The sequence below is a fragment of the Lepidochelys kempii genome, chromosome 14, assembly GCF_965140265.1.
Source record: "Lepidochelys kempii isolate rLepKem1 chromosome 14, rLepKem1.hap2, whole genome shotgun sequence".
NCBI classification, from domain to species: Eukaryota; Metazoa; Chordata; order Testudines; family Cheloniidae; genus Lepidochelys; species Lepidochelys kempii.
In genome coordinates, this window is record NC_133269.1 from 25,264,721 (window position 1) to 25,282,982 (window position 18,262).

An 18,262-nucleotide genomic window follows, 5' to 3' on the forward strand; every position below is an offset into this window, starting at 1 on the left:
ACAATCAATTGCACACATACAAAATGGGAAATGACTGCTTAGGAAGGAGTACTGCAGAAAGGGATCTGGAGGTCATAGTGGACCACAAACTAAATATGAGTCAACAGTGTAATATTGTTGCAAAAAAAGCAAACATCATTCTGGGATGTATTAGCAGGAGTGTTGTAAGCAAGACATGATAAGTAATTCTTCCACTCTACTCCACGCTGATTAGGCCTCAACTGGAGTATTGTGTCCAGTTCTGGGCGCCACATTTCAGGAAAGATGTGGAAAAATTGGAGAAAGTCCAGAAAAGAACAACAAAAATGATTAAAGGTCTAGAAAAATATCAGCTATGAGAGAAGATTGAAAAAATTGGGTTTGTTTAGTCTAGCAAAGAGAAGACTGAGAGGGTCATGATAACAGTTTTCAAGTACATAAAAGGTTGTTACAAGGAGGAGGGAGAAGAATTGTTGTTCTTTACCTCTGAGGATAGGACAAGAAGCAATGGGCTTAAATTGCAGCAAGGGCGGTTTAGGTTGGACATCAGGAAAAACTTCCTAACTGTCAGGGTGGTTAAGCACATAAATTGTCTAGGGAAGTTGTGGAATCTCCATCACTGGAGATTTTTAAGAGCAGGTTAGACAAACACCTGTCAGGGATGGTCTAGAATACTTAGCCTTGCCATGAGTGCCGGGGACTGGACTAGATGACTTCTCGAGGTCCCTTCTGGTCCTATGATTCTATGATTCCATGACATCATCTGGAAGGAAGTGTGATAGGATGCCCCCCCTTCTGGGGTGCCACCTGATGTACTGGGGTACCACTGACCCCACCTTTTCCACCAGCCTGGGCTCCCTCACCATGTCCTGCTGAGCCAGGCCCTTAAGCCTCCTTTATTACACACACACAGGTAGGGACACATCCAGCTGCAGAAAGACACAGACACTGATATTAGTACTGCATGGGAAGACTTTCAGCTAATGAATTGCCCTGCACTCAAGTGCACACCCCCTTTGGAGTGTATACCCAAAATTGTGTTGTCTTGCTTGGCACAGAAAAATTGTACAGCATAAGCTAATTCACATTAGTCTCCTCCCTCAATGGGAAGGAAGACTGTTCTCAGTGGTAGTTGATGACAGAACAAGGAGTAATGGTCTCAAGTTGCAGTGGGGAAGGTTTAGGTTGGATATTAGGAAAAACTTTTTCACTAGGAGGGTGGTGAAACACTGGAATGCGTTACCTAGGGAGGTGGTGGAATCTCCTTCCTTAGATATTTTAAGGTCAGGCTTGACAAAGCCCTGGCTGGGATGATTTAGTTGGGGATTGGTCCTGCTTTGAGCAGGGTGGTTGGACTAGATGACCTCCTGAGGTCCCTTCCAACCCTGATATTCTATGTTTCTATGATTCTAAGATATGTACAGCTTTTTGCGCCCTCCCCCCCGTCCAGTTATGAATTTTAAAAACTGGTTTAGAGAAAACCAAAACAAAGATAGATTTTACGTGATTATAATGGATAGCAAATAGATCAAAGCAGATTACTGAGCAAACAAAACAAACACACAAACTAAACTTAATACACCAAGGAAACTGGTTACAAATAGTAATTTCTCACCCTAAAGGTTCTTTTGCTCTTGCTTGCAGCTTAAAACTCCAGTTATTCCTTTCACGGGCCAAGCACCTTTTCCAGCGTGGGCTCAGTCCTTCCCCCTCCTCCTTTTGTCTTTGTTTCTTAGATGTTTCCAGCAGTCATCCTGGGCAGGGATTCAGTGGAGAACTGAACCAAGATTAACTCACTTCCCTGCTTTAAATAGGATTTACATATGGCGAGAATCCTTTGTTTCCCAGCTTGATCCCCACCTCCTATTACTGGAAAAATACTAGTAGTCCAAGATGGAATCCAGTACCAGATGACATGAGCACATGACCCTGCAGTGTCAAAGCAGCCAGGAGTCAAAGGTTGTTTGCAGCATACCAGGAAGTTTCTCATAAAGGTGGGAGATTTGCATCTTCAAATTCCTATTGTTCTTCCTAATGGCCCATTCAGGCTGATAGCATTCTGTCTGGTGGGCGTTCCCCAGGTGTAAACCCACTTGTAATTGTTACATAGTCAATATTCCTAAATTCAGATACAGAAATGATACATGCATAAAAATAGGATAATCATATTCAGTAAATCATAACCTTTCCAATGATACCTCACATGACCCATCTGGCATGAAGCACGTCTTAGTTATGCCATATTCATATCATAACAATATCTCTATGAAGAATATGGGGCATAGTATCATAGGAGGGTCCCAGGTTGCTGTAGTCTATGCCCATGACTGTGCAAAAAAAAAAAAAAACCAGGGAGCTGTCACCAATTCTCTGACAGCATATTTGCTCTGCTGCCCCTAGCATAAGCTGGATGCAGCAGTCAATTGAGCCTGTGTCTTAAGAGGAATACAGGCCCTGTAATAGTTATTTCTCTGATGAGTATCTGTATTAACATCAAGTAGAGCAGGCAGCCACAATGACTCTGTGACTCTAGTTAAATATGTAATTGTTTATTTTTCCTTCTTATGCTTTATTTTGAAAGCACTACAGGTTAGCTTTGTAACAGGGTATCACCTGATTATCCCGTCTCTTGCCTGGCAGTGTCCATGGAAACTGCTTTAGCTTAAAATACAGATGACCATCCAGCATAGCAGTAGCTCTAATACTGGCATCAGAATAGGATCCTGTTCCTGAAGTTAATAAATAATTTGAACTCTGCTTTTAACAGGAGAACATCCCCTCCGAACCATATACAAGGGGAAGCAATTTTTCTAAAGTGAATTCTAAATCTTAAAGTGAAGGTAATGCTGATTAAGAATGCCAGATTAAAAGCTCCAGAGACTGAATCACAGCAGCATAAAAATCAGATATAAAACTGATGTGAAGACACATCCATTCCTTCCCACTAGCTCTGCTGGAGTCTCCTTTACAATAGAATTTCCCACCCTTTGTCCAGTCTGCAAGCTCCTGTTTATATGCAAAACTGTACAGCACAAGCTTCCATAGCTCATCAAATCCTTGGCTGTCCACTGAGATTGTCAATAAATGAGGCCAATTAGTGTGTAGGGGGAAAGTTACCTATTAGGAACTGAATCCCACCCATTCATTTCATGCAGGTCAACCAACAACTGGCAGCGGATATAACTTTTAGACTTAGCAGTGGAACACTGTGTATTGTATCATCATCGTCGTCGTCATCAAATAATAACAATCCCTGGAGATGAGGCAGTATCTTTTACTGGACCAACTTCTGTTGGTGGAAGGTACAAGCTTCCAAGCGTCCAAGAAGAGCTCTGAGTAGCTCAAAAACTTGTACCTTCCATGAGCAGAAGTTGGTCCAGTAAAACGTATTACCTCATCTACCTTGTCTCTCTCCTATCCTGGGACCAATATGGCTACAACAATACTGCAGAATAATAATCCCCAGCACTTTTCAGCCATGGAGCTCAAAGCGTTTTACAAAGCAGATCAGCATGGTAACCCCCAAGTTACAGATGGTGATAATGACACTGTCCCATCAAACCAGAAAGCCTTCAAGAGCAAATGAATGTCATTGCTCCTGGGGTATCTAAAGGGCCCTTTCGTCTCAGCACCGTGCAAGCTGTAAGCATAAGGAAGTGTCCTGGCTCCAATGCCTTAATAGTACACATATTTGTTAGGCTGATACTTCACAAATACATTGTCTTTCAAAATCAGTAAAAACAGCCAGAGATAGTAGGAGTCCTGATCCCTCACATTCTACACCGACTGTGGGATTTGCTGTACACTAGGTAATATTACCACATTGCATATAGTCTAGGCTTTTCCACCTCTGCATTTGCTGTATTATCCACCCCTTGCCTAGGTTAAGCTATTTTCTGGGTTCAGGGCTGGTCAAGCAGGCCAAAGTGCTCATGTATAATTTTCTTAGCTTGAAACAAAATCTGTGCTTTACCAAATGGAGTTCCACCTACTGAAATTCCCCATCATTTCAACTGGGACCTGCGTTCCTCTCCTCCTGCACTGACGTGTGTGCACCATTGTGGTGCGGTCTTAAAAAGCTGCCATATTCAAACTCAGAAGTAGCTGCTTTTGCATGGATACTGAGTGACATGGTTCTGGTGTGCTTCCTGTGCTGTATGGATGTGCAGTACTGTGGAAAGGCCCAATCCTGAGTGACTTCAGCTCCATGCTCACAAGGTGCTCTGCCCTACAGATGCTGAGCCCACTACCCCCAAGGTAAACAACAAAACTCCCATTGGCTCTTTCATTGGCCAGCTCCTCAGATGGTGTGAACCAGTGTGACTCCACTGATGTTGCAATGGTGATTTGCACCAGCCAAGGATCTAGCCCTTTAAAGCTTGTGGAGATTCGTGAGGCTGAAGATGCTCTGTAAATGCAAGAGGTGATTATTAGATTAATTATAAAAATTTAGATGTTTTCCAAAAATAATAAAAGATGCACAACGTGTCACTGCTGAGGAATGTATCTAAGCTGGCTCTGCCTCTTGCTGCCCTTCAATGCCGACTGTAGCAGTGGAGTTGTGCAAGATCATTTTTAGAAGAATGGTGGCCATCACCATTTCTAAACAGCTCGTTTCATTAAGGCTAATGCTGGTTGTAAGAGCACGTTTCAGGATCTGAGCAGGGTTCTTCCTGAACCTTGAAATGGCTGAGCAGAAGGGAGTGCTAAGGGAAGTGCTTTGACAGAAGCCTGAAGCTGTGATGAGCAGATGCTGAGCAGCAGAAGGTTGGGCTGCATCACTTTTCCTAGGAGACACTATTTGCTTTCACCAGGTGAATGTTGTAAAAAGGCATCTGTTGATGTGTCATACAAAATATGTGCAGACTCTTCATGCAAACAAAGCTCATGTCTCTGTGCCCACCTGAGCTTTGCATACGCCTGCCCACAAACTCATCACTCCAGCTTCAGGGTGCATTGGCACCCCTCCTTGTACACAAGCTTCACCAGGCCCTACCTAAGTGTTCTCCTTAGAACAGAGGAAATGTTCAGAGAATGGGGGCAGAGCCATGGGTTTGGCCAGATTTTCCTGCACTCTTCAGAATCTAGCCTTGCTCATTACAAATAATGGAATTTCCCCTTGTCCTTCTGGTTGCAAAGAGCTCAGTGCAGCCGAGGCAGACAGGGCCCAGGCTGCATGCAGCACCGGCACTGCGTAATGGGAGGTGAGATTGGGGCCAGCTTCAGTGCAGTGGGGAAGAGACCAAGGGAGCTTCCATGCAGGGACCAGCTACAACTGCAGTCTCTGTGCACAGAGCACAAGGGATGCTCCCCACCGGCTTCCGCATGGGTGTTAGCCACACACAGGGTATAGCTTCCCTTGGAGCTAGGGCTGTGATTCCTCCCTGGCTGGAGGAACCAGACTCCCACAAGCGGTCCTCGAGCAAACGTGCTAAAAGTAGCAAAATAGCCAGAGTAGCATGAGGAGCAGCAGTGATGAAACAGGCTAGCCACCCTGAGTAAACCTGCCCCGAACTCGTGGGCATGTACTCGGGGCGGCTAGCTCACGCCGCTGCCTGGGCTATCACAGCTACACTGCTCTTTTTCAGCATGCTAGCTCAATGCCAGTGTATCTGCTCGAGCTGGGAATTTCAACCCTAGCTCCAAGGGCAGATGTAGCTGCAAATGGGCCGCTAAGGCCATGGCCGTGAGGGGAGTAGCAGCATGCATGCTCCCTTGGCAGCCTACAAGCTCCAGGAGGCATTGTGGCTCCCTTAGGCACCAGGGCCCTGGAGCAGTCATTGAAGTAGTTCTGCTCCTTCCCGCAGCCCCAGTGTTGGCCTGGGCCTAACAGGCACAGCACAGCCCTCCATTGGCAGGGCCAGCAGCCCCTGGTGGGCACGGAAATGAGCCACTCGGTGCCAAAAGCAGCTTCACACCCAGAGCCCTCGCAGTGCCCAGCCAGCTGCTGCATGCAGCCTTGGGTCCTTGGTGCCCCCACAGTGCCGTGCCAGGCACGATGCCATCTCACCCACTACCTGATGGAGTTGATGCAGTCCCACGCCCAGGGAGCTGCACAGCGGGCAGAGCCAGCAGAGCCCAGCAGAGCTGGATGTTCTCCAGACTTCAGCCCCATCCCATTGAAGTCAGTGGAAAACTGTGGCTGGCTGCCCTGAGGGCAGGATCAGGCCCTAAGAGCATTGCCCAGGCAGAAGAGAAACCCGGCTGCAGGGAAGGGGCTGGCAGAAGGGGGATGGTGGCACTGCACTGAGGTACCACCCCCCCAGCTCTTCCACTGCCCTCTGTGCAAGCTTGGCAGGGCACCCTGCCCCCGAGTGCCTTCACACGGTGCTTTGCTACCTCTAGCGGGGCAGAGTGATACAGCTGTGTTACTGTGGCAGTGTAAGTACCAGGGCGCCCAGCACACCAAGCCCCCAGGATGCTAATATTGCACCAGGTGCACCGCGACTCAGACACAAGCACTGTGGGTGCTTCAGCAGTTCATTCTTGTAGGCACTAACCCTGGTAGGTCCCACACCCACATTTCCTAGGGCTGCAGGAAGGGGAAGGGTGCAGGTACCCTAGCTCTGGAGGCTTAACCAGTTCCAGTTCCAGGTGAGCAATAGCGGCTCCTGTCTGGGTCCCTGGGAAGTCCAGTTGTGAGTCAGGGCTAGTGCCTGGGGATCCTCTCCACTCCAGTCTCTATTCAAGCAACCAGGCGCTTTCATGTTTCCAGGCCAGGCTGAAGAGAAACCAAGCCACAAGGGAAGGGCTGGCAGAAGGTGGATGGTGGCAGTGGGCTGGGAGTCAGGAGTCCTGAATGCCACCCCTAGCTCTGCTGCTAGTGTCTCTCATTGGGCATCTCTGCACTGGCTCTCTGCCCAGCAGTTGCAGGATCCCCCTAAGCACCCCACAAACCCACACCCAGCTGTAGCATCCATCAGTCACAGCTTCTTCTGTACATAGCTCTGCAGCTGGTTCCTGGGGATTCCTCTCTGCATCCAAATTCTCTGCAACTCCTGGCTAGCCATGCAGCTGCCACTGCCCAGCACAGACCAGCCACTTACTGGTGGAGGACCTTCCCCTCCTCCCTGGCCAGGGGAAAGGGATGTGCGGTGGGAGGGAGCTGACGGGAGTTGCAGTCCCCTGCTTGGCAGATCCATCACAGCGGTATTACTCAGAGGCCCCGCCAGGCTCAGGGTCCTGTTGTGCTGGATGTTGTACCAATACATAAGAAAATATGGTTCCTGCTTACAGTCAAAAAAAGAGCCTTCCCATGTAGTTAGAATCAGAAATGACTACAGTATCTCAGACGCCAAGGCATGGGAACTGTGGGTAAAGGCTGGCTGTTTAGTGGCAGCCACTCGCAGTAACCCTGAGCATTCGTTCCATCCCCCAAAGCATCCGAAAGGACTGGACACCCTGGGCATTCTCTCTGTGTTTGGGGAAAATAGCAGGGGGATTTAACTCTGGCTGTGTGGAAATGGGGAGGGACTGTGTTCTCCCATCCTGCATCTGGCTCACAGAATCCAACAGGTGATGTGAACAAAAAATCAATGTCTGATTCTAACATTGTGAAATTCTGACACGTCTCCAAGCAGAAAGAAACTGCTACTTAACTAGTGATGGTGTATAAATTGCACGCGTGATTCCTACGGACTGGAACCCATCAGTTCCCTGAACCTGAGTCTTAAATACATTATGCAAAAGTCAGCTCAAGTAGTCTCCACCCATCTCAGTTTATTCATTAGTTTTGCTGAAAGATAGACAGTAGTTTTCAAGGTGACCTCTCATTTGCCAGATTCATTATGTGCTGCTCCTGATTGACTGGATGAAAAACAGATGGTAAGCGGACATACTGATTCTGTGCAAGCCTATTAGAAAAGTATGGCACTTAATTTCACACCCCTCATGCAAGCAGTCAATTAACTCTCTTGCTTTGACACTAAACACAAATCCCATACATATGACTAGGCTTATTTTAGCTTATCCAAGCCTCCATGCAAAATGTAGATTGTATGCAGGTTCTTGCTGACAGATTTGCAAAAGGATGTTACCCTAATTCTTCGCTACCCAAGCACAAACAGAGGGGTGGGGGCATTGTCTCAGTGCTGATGAAGTCGCAGTTTACAGTATAATATCTAATCAATTGTTTCTACTGCCACAGTGAGTGAAATGCACTTCCTAATCCCAGGATCAGGCCATTAGACATGGACTGAAGTCATCACCCAGACAAATCGATCTCAAAGTAATAGCGCATTCGGTAGATAACTTCAGGTTAGGTTTTGTTTACCAGAGAACAACCCCAGCCTGGGGAGCTATAGACACACCTTGGCTGAAGAGGAGACGTGTTTATTAATCCAGTTTTGGTTACTTCTGAGCTAACAGGAAAATGGCCCAAATTCCTAGTGTTGGTGTGAAATGGCTAATCATTTCTCAGACAGAATTGGGATAAAAATTAGGCTCTTCTAGAGTCATAGGCTTTTCTTCTTCTGTCCAGGGGATGAAACTGGCTGTTTGGTGTTGAGAGAGGGATGGTGAGTCCTGAGGACAGCGGCAAATCATAGCACATGGTTCCTGAAAGCTGCCATGCAGCTCTGGGTGCCTGCACTCACCCCACTGCACTATAACTAGGCTGTGATGTGCGGCTGAGACGAGTGTAGCTCCCACCCATGACCGGCTGCCAGGGCACACCGAAGGGGCACTGAGCCACTGCCCCGGCCTGATGCCTCATCAGCAGGCAGCCTGGTGAGTTCCAGGGGGAAGCTGCTCCCTGAGGTAGGTTATCCCGCAGGAGGCCCCATTGTAGCTGCACCAGCTGCAGCGCCATTAGTGAGGACAGCGGCTGAATGGGGAATGGGGGAGGCTGGGTTGGGTTTGAAGTGTTGCACGTGGGTCTGACTGGAGCCAGTGGGGTGCTGTCGGAGTGATCCAGCTGCAGGGAACTGTCAGTGTGTGAGGACTGGGGGAGGAAGCTATTTCCTGCGGGGATGTAGGGTTGTCTGCTCAGCCTCTCTCCCCGACTGCGTGTCTGAGCGGTGGGAGGGAGGACTCTCTGGTGACAGAGAGGTTTAAATTAAGCACAGGGAACACACAGTGGGAGGGAGGTTGTGATGGCAGCCCTGCATTTCCCTAGAAGGGCTGTGAGAGCTGCCGGATCGGTGCCGTGTGCTCAGAGAACTGGGAAGAGTGTCAATGTGAGCGCTGTGCTAAGGAAAGGAAGGGTAATATTCCCGCAGAGCCCAGTGCTGGGTTTCTATGGCACTATTCTGCTCTCTGTAGTGGGAGCAGCAGGGAGAGCAGGTTCATAGATCCACCAAGCACTCTGGGTTCTAGCCCTGCTCACCCCTGTATGCCACACACTGAACAGAACTGGAATGATCCTTCCTCCAGCTCTGCCCGGGAGACAGTGCAATGGGGGGTCTCGGTGCTAAGAATTCACTAGGTACCAGAAGACACTGAAACCTCCTAGATATTCACATCCTACAGGAATGGAGCTGCCTGCCTGTCTCCATTCCATCTGACATTAGAACAGGAATGCTCCAAAGGAGGAATAGGACAAAGCACAGAGCAATTGCTAGGAATAAGAGCAATGCAACTGTGGGTTGTTTTTGAAGAGCCTTTCTTTTCCACAGCCTTTACCTCAGTTTCTGGCTGTGCCGTGTGCAAAGGATGGGTCTGTGTGTCTGTGTGTGTGTGTGTTGGGGGGGAGGGGGGAGTCTGAGTTGCATGGAAAAAGTTCCACTGCCTAGGGTTGCCAGGTGCCATGTTTTCAACCACCCCAGAGCCCACAACCCCAGTTAGAGCCCTCATCCCCTCTTGCAGGGGATGGAGTGAACACGGGCGGGACCTTGGAGAAGGGTGGGCCAGGAGTGGGGCCTCAAAGAAGGGGACGGAGTAAGGGTGTTTGGTTGGCAACCCTACCTGTGGGGGAACTGCCCAGGTATGCGTTGAACTCAGATGTGAAAAGCTGTGTTTACAAAGTTAATTGCATCTCATTTTTGTGAATTGTGTTGAAAATTTTGCTGCAGAGGAAAAGCAAATTTCTGCCTGGAACAAATGTCTAAGAAATGATGATTTTTGGTGTGGGGGTGAAAGGCCCCTATTTCTCAGTGTGCAGGGGAATTTATTTGAAGAAGTTGTGCCTTAGTCCACTGGATAATGGGTTAGACCCAGAGGTCAGATTCAGCCTGCGGCAAACAGCATAATGTCACTGATTTACAGCAGGACTGAATTTGACCCAGAGCCTGTGGAAAGAGCAAGAAAACTCCAAACGCATGGAGCCATGCAGGCTGTATTCTGGGTTTTGATGAGGAAGTATCTGCTCCCTAGGGAGAAGGAGAATGTCTGGAGATCCCATGGGAGAGAAACCATTGCTGGAACTGTGAGCCAGGAGACCCAGCCCCTGCTGTTTTTGCCATTAAGTCCCGTCGGTTGAAAGTACTCACAGCAGAGCCTGTGTATTTGCAGATTAGGATAACAGCTTAATCCTGTGTCCACTGGACAGTTTGCGCCCAGTCCTTTTTCCATTGAACTCAAAGGCAAAACTCCCATTAGTTTCAGTGAGCAGAGGATTGGGCCCTTTCTCCCGCAAAGCAATAACTCACTTTAGAGGGCTAAAGATGCTGGAGGCTCCGAGATATTACTGCCGTTTGCCTCCTGGCAGCAGTGATGATGAAGAGTCACTAGTGGAGGAGTCTAACAGTGCAGAGAGAGGCAAGCCCTCTGTGTGCTCCTCCAATGCCCATCTGCCCGTCAGCGAGGCAGGACCACTGAGGCCAATGCAGATGAGCCTGACGGGGTGTCAGGATGCAGCACACTCTCACAGGGCTGGTACTGCTCTCAGGTAACAGAGTCACTAGGGAAATGGGGCCACACAAAGACCTTGTTTAGAGGTGGGATATTCAAAGGTATCTAAGTGAGATAGGAGCACAAGTACTACTGGCTTTCCATGAGCTGACTTTCAACGGGACGGCTCCTCCCAAGTCATTACACACTGGTCAAAATCCCACCGCAGGGTCTGTTGTTACTTGTGCTGGTTTATATCCAGACTCTGGCTGCCCATGGAGCAGGGCAAAGAGCCCCACACACACACACACCTTGCAGAAGTGAGGCCTCTCCTGCACAATGCCAGGCATAGAGCTACTTCTGCACTGCCTCCATAGCAATCCTGGGTGCCAGGGACATTCTGGTGGGTGGGGGTGTGTGTCATGGGCAGAGCAGAGGTAGAGGGACGCACAATGGGATATATTGGGGTCAGGATAAGGTGTGGCCAGGGCAGTCCCATGCCCCCCGTTCCATGCCTATGCAAAACTCCATGGGGCTGAAGGTCTGTCCTAGCCTGCACAACCCCAGCAGTTCCTGGATAAAGGCTGAGCCAGCTGGCTCCCCATGTCCCTGGGCTGGTGCTGGCATACAGGCTGAAGCGTGCAGGCCTTTCTCCCTGAGAGTGCTTCTTGGGGAGTCTCAGGGTTCCTTCCCCACTCTGAACTCTAGGGTACAGATGTGGGGACCTGCATGAAAGACCCCCCTAAGCTTATTCTTATCAGCTTAAAGGTTAAAAACCTCCCCAAGGTACAAACTTTGCCTTGTCTTTGAACAGTATGCTGCCACCACCAAGCGTTTTAAACAAAGAACAGGGAAAGAGACCACTTGGAGACGTCTTCCCCCAAAATATCCCCCAAGCCCTACACACCCCCTTTCCTGGGGAGGTTTGAGAATAACATCCTCACCAATTTGTTACAAAATCATCAAAGACCCAAACCCCTGGATCTTGGAACAATGGAAAAATCAGTCAGGTTCTTAAAAGAAGGATTTTATTAAAAAAAGAGAAAAAAGAAAGGTAAAAATCATCTCTGTAAAATCAGGATGGAAAATACTTTACAGGGTATTCAGATTCAAAACACAGAGGATCCCCCTCTGGGCAAAACCTTAAAGTTACAGAAAACAGGAATAAAACTCCCTCTTAACACAGGGAAAATTCACATAAAACAAAAGATAATCTAATCCGCCTTGCCTGGCTTATCTATACTGGTTGCAATATTGGAAACTTGGATTAGGATGGGTTGGAGAAGATGGATTTCTGTCTGGCCTCTCTCAGTCCCAAGAGAGAACAACCACGTAAACAAAGAGCACAAACAAAACCTTTCCACCCCCCGCCCTCAGCAAGATTTGAAAGTATCTTGTCCCCTTATTGGTCCTTTGGGTCAGGTGCCAGCCAGGTTGGTTGAGCTTCTTAACCCTTTACAGGTAACAGGATGTTGCCTCTGGCCAGGAGGGATTTGATAGCACTGTATACAGAAAGGTGGTTACCCTTCCCTTTGTATTTATGACGGGGGGGAGCTGCAGAGAGCTGTGCCATCCGCTGTGCTTTGGGTGTGAGAGCTCCGAGGAAGGACTGTGGCTGAGTCAGGACTGGGAGTCTGGCCGCCCCCACACCATCCTCGGATGCTCTCACCTAGTGTGCTGGGAATCCTGAGACAAAAGCAAAGCCCAGACAGTGGTGCCTTTTTGGTGCTCCTCAGGCAGCGCAAGCAGCCCAGGCCGAGCCAGGCCCTTTTGCTGCATGAGGCTGATGCGGGGATGAAGGGGCTCAGCTCTCGGAGCAGACTGGCTGGTGTCTCCGAGTGGCATCAGAATTTTGCACTCTTGCCATACCTGTCAGACCCAGCTGCTCCCTGAATCCATTCAGACCAGGTCACATGACCCAGGCCTACCGCACACTCGGCCAGGACCCCATCTGTCCCTCCCGCAGTCTGACACTAGGCTTCCAGCAGTTGTGATCACTGCTATTTTGAATAGCCTGATCTCTGCCTACTTTAACACCCGCACACTGGAGAGATATCAACGTCATCACTCAACAGGCCTTTGGCTGGGCTGATGAAAGACTATTTTAAACTCCGGCTTCAGTCACTCCACCTGACTTTCGGCAAAGGGATGTGCTTTCAATACCAAGCAAACTCCGCAGACTGCCTGGACCCAGTGGCTTGGCCTCTTTTCTCCAGTAGCATTATAAAATCCAAATGCACCAGTCATCATGTCTAGAGATATGCTCAGGGCTAGCAAGCGTGCAGAGGGCTCTGTTTCAAGATGCTGACCCATGGCCTCCCTCTGTGACAAATAACAAAAGCAATATGCAGTGAGGAGCCTGAACTCTGCTGGAGGCTGCCCCTCATTCCTGCACCAGAAATTGCTGCAGAAATCCATACATCTCTTTATGAATGCAGGCCTGATTCTGCAAGCTCACATGCCCAAACGGACCCTGCACCAATGGGAAGTCCCGTTAGGGCTCATTGTGGGTGCAGGGCTCTGCCATGCATAGGAGCTCGTAGGATCAGAGCTTTGGGCAGAAATAGTTTGGCAGGCAGGCTATACATGGCCCTTGGGGAAACACCTCAGTGCTATCTATATTGGCTCACTGTAACCCTAAACAAACACATTACACCCCAAGGCCAGAGAGCAGGACACCTAGGGTTTCCATATGTTAACAAGGGACACACAAAACCTGGGAGCTGACACTGGAGAGAATGGACAACTGGTGGAAATTTCAAGTCTCCTGCAACCTGGGAGGGCAGTAATACACAGGCTGGTGTGCACAACAGCACCTCCTTTAGGGAGTTCACAACGATCGGCCTGGACCCTCGTTCCCAGAGCCTCATCACACTGCCTTCCTATCACAATCACTCTCAGCAGCCTGCATCACAAAAGTTTCCTTACACAAGACTGGTTTTAAACCAAGTCCTATTTCTGGAGTGACAAGGAGAGCCCACAATTAGAAACAAAATCATGCCAAGCGTGGAAAAACGATATTACTGACAGCAACTGTAGGCTGAGCCTTTTTCAGTTACAATACTAATTGTCATCATTACGCGATGTGAGAACTAGCACTTCCATAGTGCAGTGCAGCTGAGGATTTCAAAGCACTTTACAAAGGTGGGTGTCATGATCCCCATTTATCAGCTGGGAAAAATTCAGCACCAAGAGGTGCAGTGACTCGCCCAGGGTCAGCCACAGAGCTGTAGTAGCCCCTGACTCCAGCTCTCACTGATGTCAAAGAGAGCATCTCCGTGCCTGTCCATGGTAGCTGGGGGTTGTGCTTGGCATGATATTTGCGGTCAGTGATTCCCTCAGCGACTCTGAGCAATGCTGGGAGCAGAGCCACCTGCCGACAGAGGAAGCAATATTGAGCTCTGTTCCCCGTAGGAAGGGTCACCAGGAAGCAGGATGCTGGGGCGGGGGCTGCCATCGTAACTGGTGTTCTATAAAAACACAGACGGATTAGCCAGCAGGAAGGAGTGTTGTGGTTTCCTGACCAAAAGCCAGACCCTGTGACCCTCGCTCACTAGGCACTAACTTCCTCCATATGCAGCAGCACAACTGAACCCAGTGAGGCCTCAAACACCTGCGAGGAATGGTCTAGATAATACTTAGTCCCAGGGGCAGCGAGTATCATAGGCCAGGGAAGGCTAAGGCCCAGGCTGTGGCCCCGCCCATGCTCTGCCCCCCACATCCTGAAGCCGGCGGGGGCTCAGCTCCAGCTGTGGCCTGGAGCTTGGGGATCAGCCAGGGGTGGCTCAGGCCAGTGCTCAGGCCAGCCCAGGGGTCAGGCCAGCCGGCGCAGCTCAGACTGGCCGAGGGGCAGGGCAGCTGGCTTGTGTTGGGGCATCCAGTGTGGCCCAGGAAGGCATGGCTGGGGTGGCTCAGGCTGGCCTGGGCCAGCATACGTGGGGTGGGCCAGCCGGCACAGCTTGGACCGTGGGCGGCTTAGGGCTCTAGCTGTGGGGGGAGGAGAGACTGTGGAGGAGGGACTCGGGGTGGAGCTTCAGGTGGAAGGGGCGGGGCTGGTGGGCTAGCTTTCCTGAATGGGTGGTTCATCTACTGCCCATGCTTAGTCCTGCCATGAGTGCAGGGAACTGGACTAGAGGTCCCTTCCTGTCCTATGATTCTATAGACATGCAGTCTCTGAGACCCATGCACAACAGGTGACAGGGGCCGTGGCCATTCCTGCCAGTTCAAGCCCGAGCACATGGCCCCTTTCTCCAGAGCACTCCACTCACTCCTGAGGGGTGGACAGTTAGGTCAAGAGACAAGGCTCAATTCTCCTGGGTTGTCTGATGGGATAGAGTTCCCCTGTGCCCTGTTGACAGGTCCAGCAGAGGCAGGAGCTCAGCTCGAAGACCATCTAGGATATGTTGTTAGGTTTGAGAAACATGATGGTCTGAAGTTCAGCCATGTGCTTTAGACCATGACACAGAAAGGTCAGTCACTGAAAGCAGCAAGAAAACAAATGCCGCCCCCATCTCCCTGAGAGACACTCCTGTTTGTGGGAAATCCTCACCCAGGCTGGCCCCAGCAATGCCTCCAGAGTCTGCCAGGAGTCTCCTTTCACCTGAGCCATTTGAACTCTGCAGGTACATCCACACTGCAGCTGGGAGTGTGCTTCCCTGTGCAGGTGACTGACACACACTAGCTCTGCTCAAGCCAGCACACTAGAAATAGCAATCTGGTTGTGGTGGCATGGGCAGTGGCTTTGGCTAACTGCCCATGTCCATACCCAGGGGACACACGGACATGTATTTGGACAGCTAGGCCAAGCTGATGCCCATGCTGCTGTGGCCACATTGCTGTTTTTAGTACACCAGCTTGAGCAGCGCTAATGTGTCTGTCTACCCAGGCTGGGAAGCATGCTCCCAGTTGCTCTTCAGAAATACCCTTCAACAGAGCAACCTTGAGGCAGCTCAGGAACATCAGCAAAAACCCAGTTCTCAAAACAAAAGGTCCCAACATGCATCTGACCCTTCCTAGAAATATTTTGGCTTGGGACATCACCTTTTGCCAGGATACCAGGATGAAAGTTCAGTTGTGGATGGGCCTTAAAACCTTTACAGTCTCTGTTCTGTAGGTTCCCTGTCACGACAGGAGTCAGATTGGCATCCGACAACACAGGAGGCTTCAGGAACTGTCACTACTTCCCCTCCACCCAACCCTTAAGACAATAATCTCCTCCCAAAGAGAGAATGGGATGATACCAGAACTCAGGAAGTGAATTCTTAGGGCTAGTAGCCAGTCTGAATGGCACTTATTAATAGTAGACTCCATCTAGTGCAGAGGGAGAGGAGAATTGAAGAGCCCCCACCCCCAAAAGGGGCAGTGTTTGAAATCATGTGACTGATTTAAAGGGAGGGTGTGTTGTATTCTACAGTAAACACAAGACACTGGAGTGCAGAATGCAGAAAAGCATCTTCCCCACATGGTGGGTTTGGTCGCTTATACATAGATGTTAATGGCATCTGTGCTAACTTTGTCCTCAGAGATGAGATATTGGGGCCCCTGGGGAATAGGCAACAGTGTAATATTCTCTGTCTATAATGAGATGACTATCTCTACCATTGACTTAACAAAGGAGTCTGTGCTCTGTGGGCAGCACTTCTTCACTGCAGTTTGCATTTGTTAATAGTTGCAGTGGAGACTAAAGGCAGCAAAGTCTTGGGTTTCATTTCCCATGGCTTGGCTGGTGTCAGTTTGAATTATAGTGTAGTGCCTAGCTGTCAGATTTGGTTCAGATGTAGGGGAGTGGCTCTGCTACCTGGCAGGTGGATGGGAATTTCTCACCTCTCTCTTCCCTGTCCACTGGTGCATTGCGTGGACATGTTTTTATTCTTTCTTGCAGAAAAACCACGGATGAACAATATCCTCACTTCCGCCACGGAGCCCTATGATCTCTCCTTTTCCAGGTCCTTCCAGAACCTCTCCCATCTCCCGCCATCCTACGAGGCTGCAGTCAAGACTAACCCAAGTAAATATTCTTCTCTGAAGAGATTAAGTAGGTGTCAGCTCATTTCATTTTTTTTTTTTTTTTTTTTGTATCTCATTAGCCTGTGAGCTGCAAGGGGCATAATGACAAGGCAGTAATTCAACTTCCTTTCCCATTGCACTTGCTGCACTGACATCTCTGGTCTGCAACGCTGTTCCCTGTCACTTTCCATGGAGGCAGAGTTGCAGGGGAAAAGTCACTTTTACCCCAAGCGAGTGATGGTACATGTGGCTGTTTCCTCACTGAGTTCTCTGCTGTGCTGCCTCTGATTACTCATCACAACACGCTCCCTCATCCTTACAGAGCCATCCGGTATTCCACCTACTTTATACCAGAGATGGGGGAAGCCTGCTTGGCTATCTCTGAACCTCCGATTGTCTCCCCAATCTGCAGTTAGAGCAGGTAACTCACTGTCTGTCTGCCCTGGAGCAGGTACTTCAGACTAAATATCAACCAAAAACCAGTGTCAAAAAGCTCATGAAATGATTGGGAACATTCATGTAAGTGAGGGAGGGATGCTTACCTCCTGTATCTGGGCTGTAATCTGATCTATTTCATGGACCTGGTGGTGGTCTATACTATGGACTTATCCCTAATACATTTCTATGTCCCTTGGAGTGTCAGTCTCTTTGTCGCATACTATGGATCCATTTTCACTCTGGCTAGTATCAGCTGCTGGCTGCTGTTTTCTACCATGTGTTGTGTTCTGCTACCACCCTTTAGCAGGGTCCAATTCCAGACTCTTACTGATGTTGAGTAGCTTGTACACACGTAGTCTCATCAGCTTCAGTTGGATTACTCAGGTGAGTGCATTTGGGTATTTCCACCACAGAAATTGCAATACAGATCTGCTAAAAGAGAAATCCCTCTCCTTGGTTCAGCACAGCAGTTGAGCATGTGCTTGACTTTAACCAGTTACAGTAGTTGCTACCTGCTTAAACTTAAAACATATGCTTTAAATGCTTTGATGCATAGGGCTAGTTTGCTGAATTAGGCCTGATTTCCTATGGTGCTGGGTACATCACTCTGTCTTCTCCTGGAAGCCTTTTACCCTTTATAATCTACTGGGTAAAGAGGTTGCCTACCTGTTTATTGTAAATATCTCCAACATGCCCATTCACCCCCCTCCAATGCTCTGTGCCTGTTCCTAAACAGCTTTTCTGATATAAATGGATACTGGTATGCCGGTGCCGCCACTGGATTATAATTTCACAATTTTTGAATTTCTGCTTTCTTGAGATGGTAAATGTTTTCATTTCACAGTGGAAGTCATGTAACTATATGTCTGTTTATTGATTACCAATTGAAAATACTGCCTTTTTTTCTGTAACTGATTTTCATTGTGAGAGACTCCCTGAAATGTGTCATTTACTTTATATACTATGCCTAGGTACTGGATGAAAATGTTCTGTAGCACAGAACTAAGGATGTCGATATACCTCACTGAAACATAAAACATACTGTATTTTAAAAAGCCAAAAAGAAAAATTT

At 48.9% G+C, this 18,262-nt stretch overlaps 1 protein-coding gene across 1 annotated transcript in view; it reads left to right on the forward strand.

Moving 5' to 3' along the window:
- SHISA6 (shisa family member 6) overlaps positions 1–18,262 on the forward strand; it is a 392,736-nt gene that overhangs the window by 344,550 nt on the left and 29,924 nt on the right. The window contains exon 5 of the mRNA XM_073310637.1: positions 16,628–16,780. Coding sequence (XP_073166738.1) covers positions 16,628–16,780 — 153 coding nt within the window. The remainder of the gene's footprint in view (positions 1–16,627; positions 16,781–18,262) is intronic.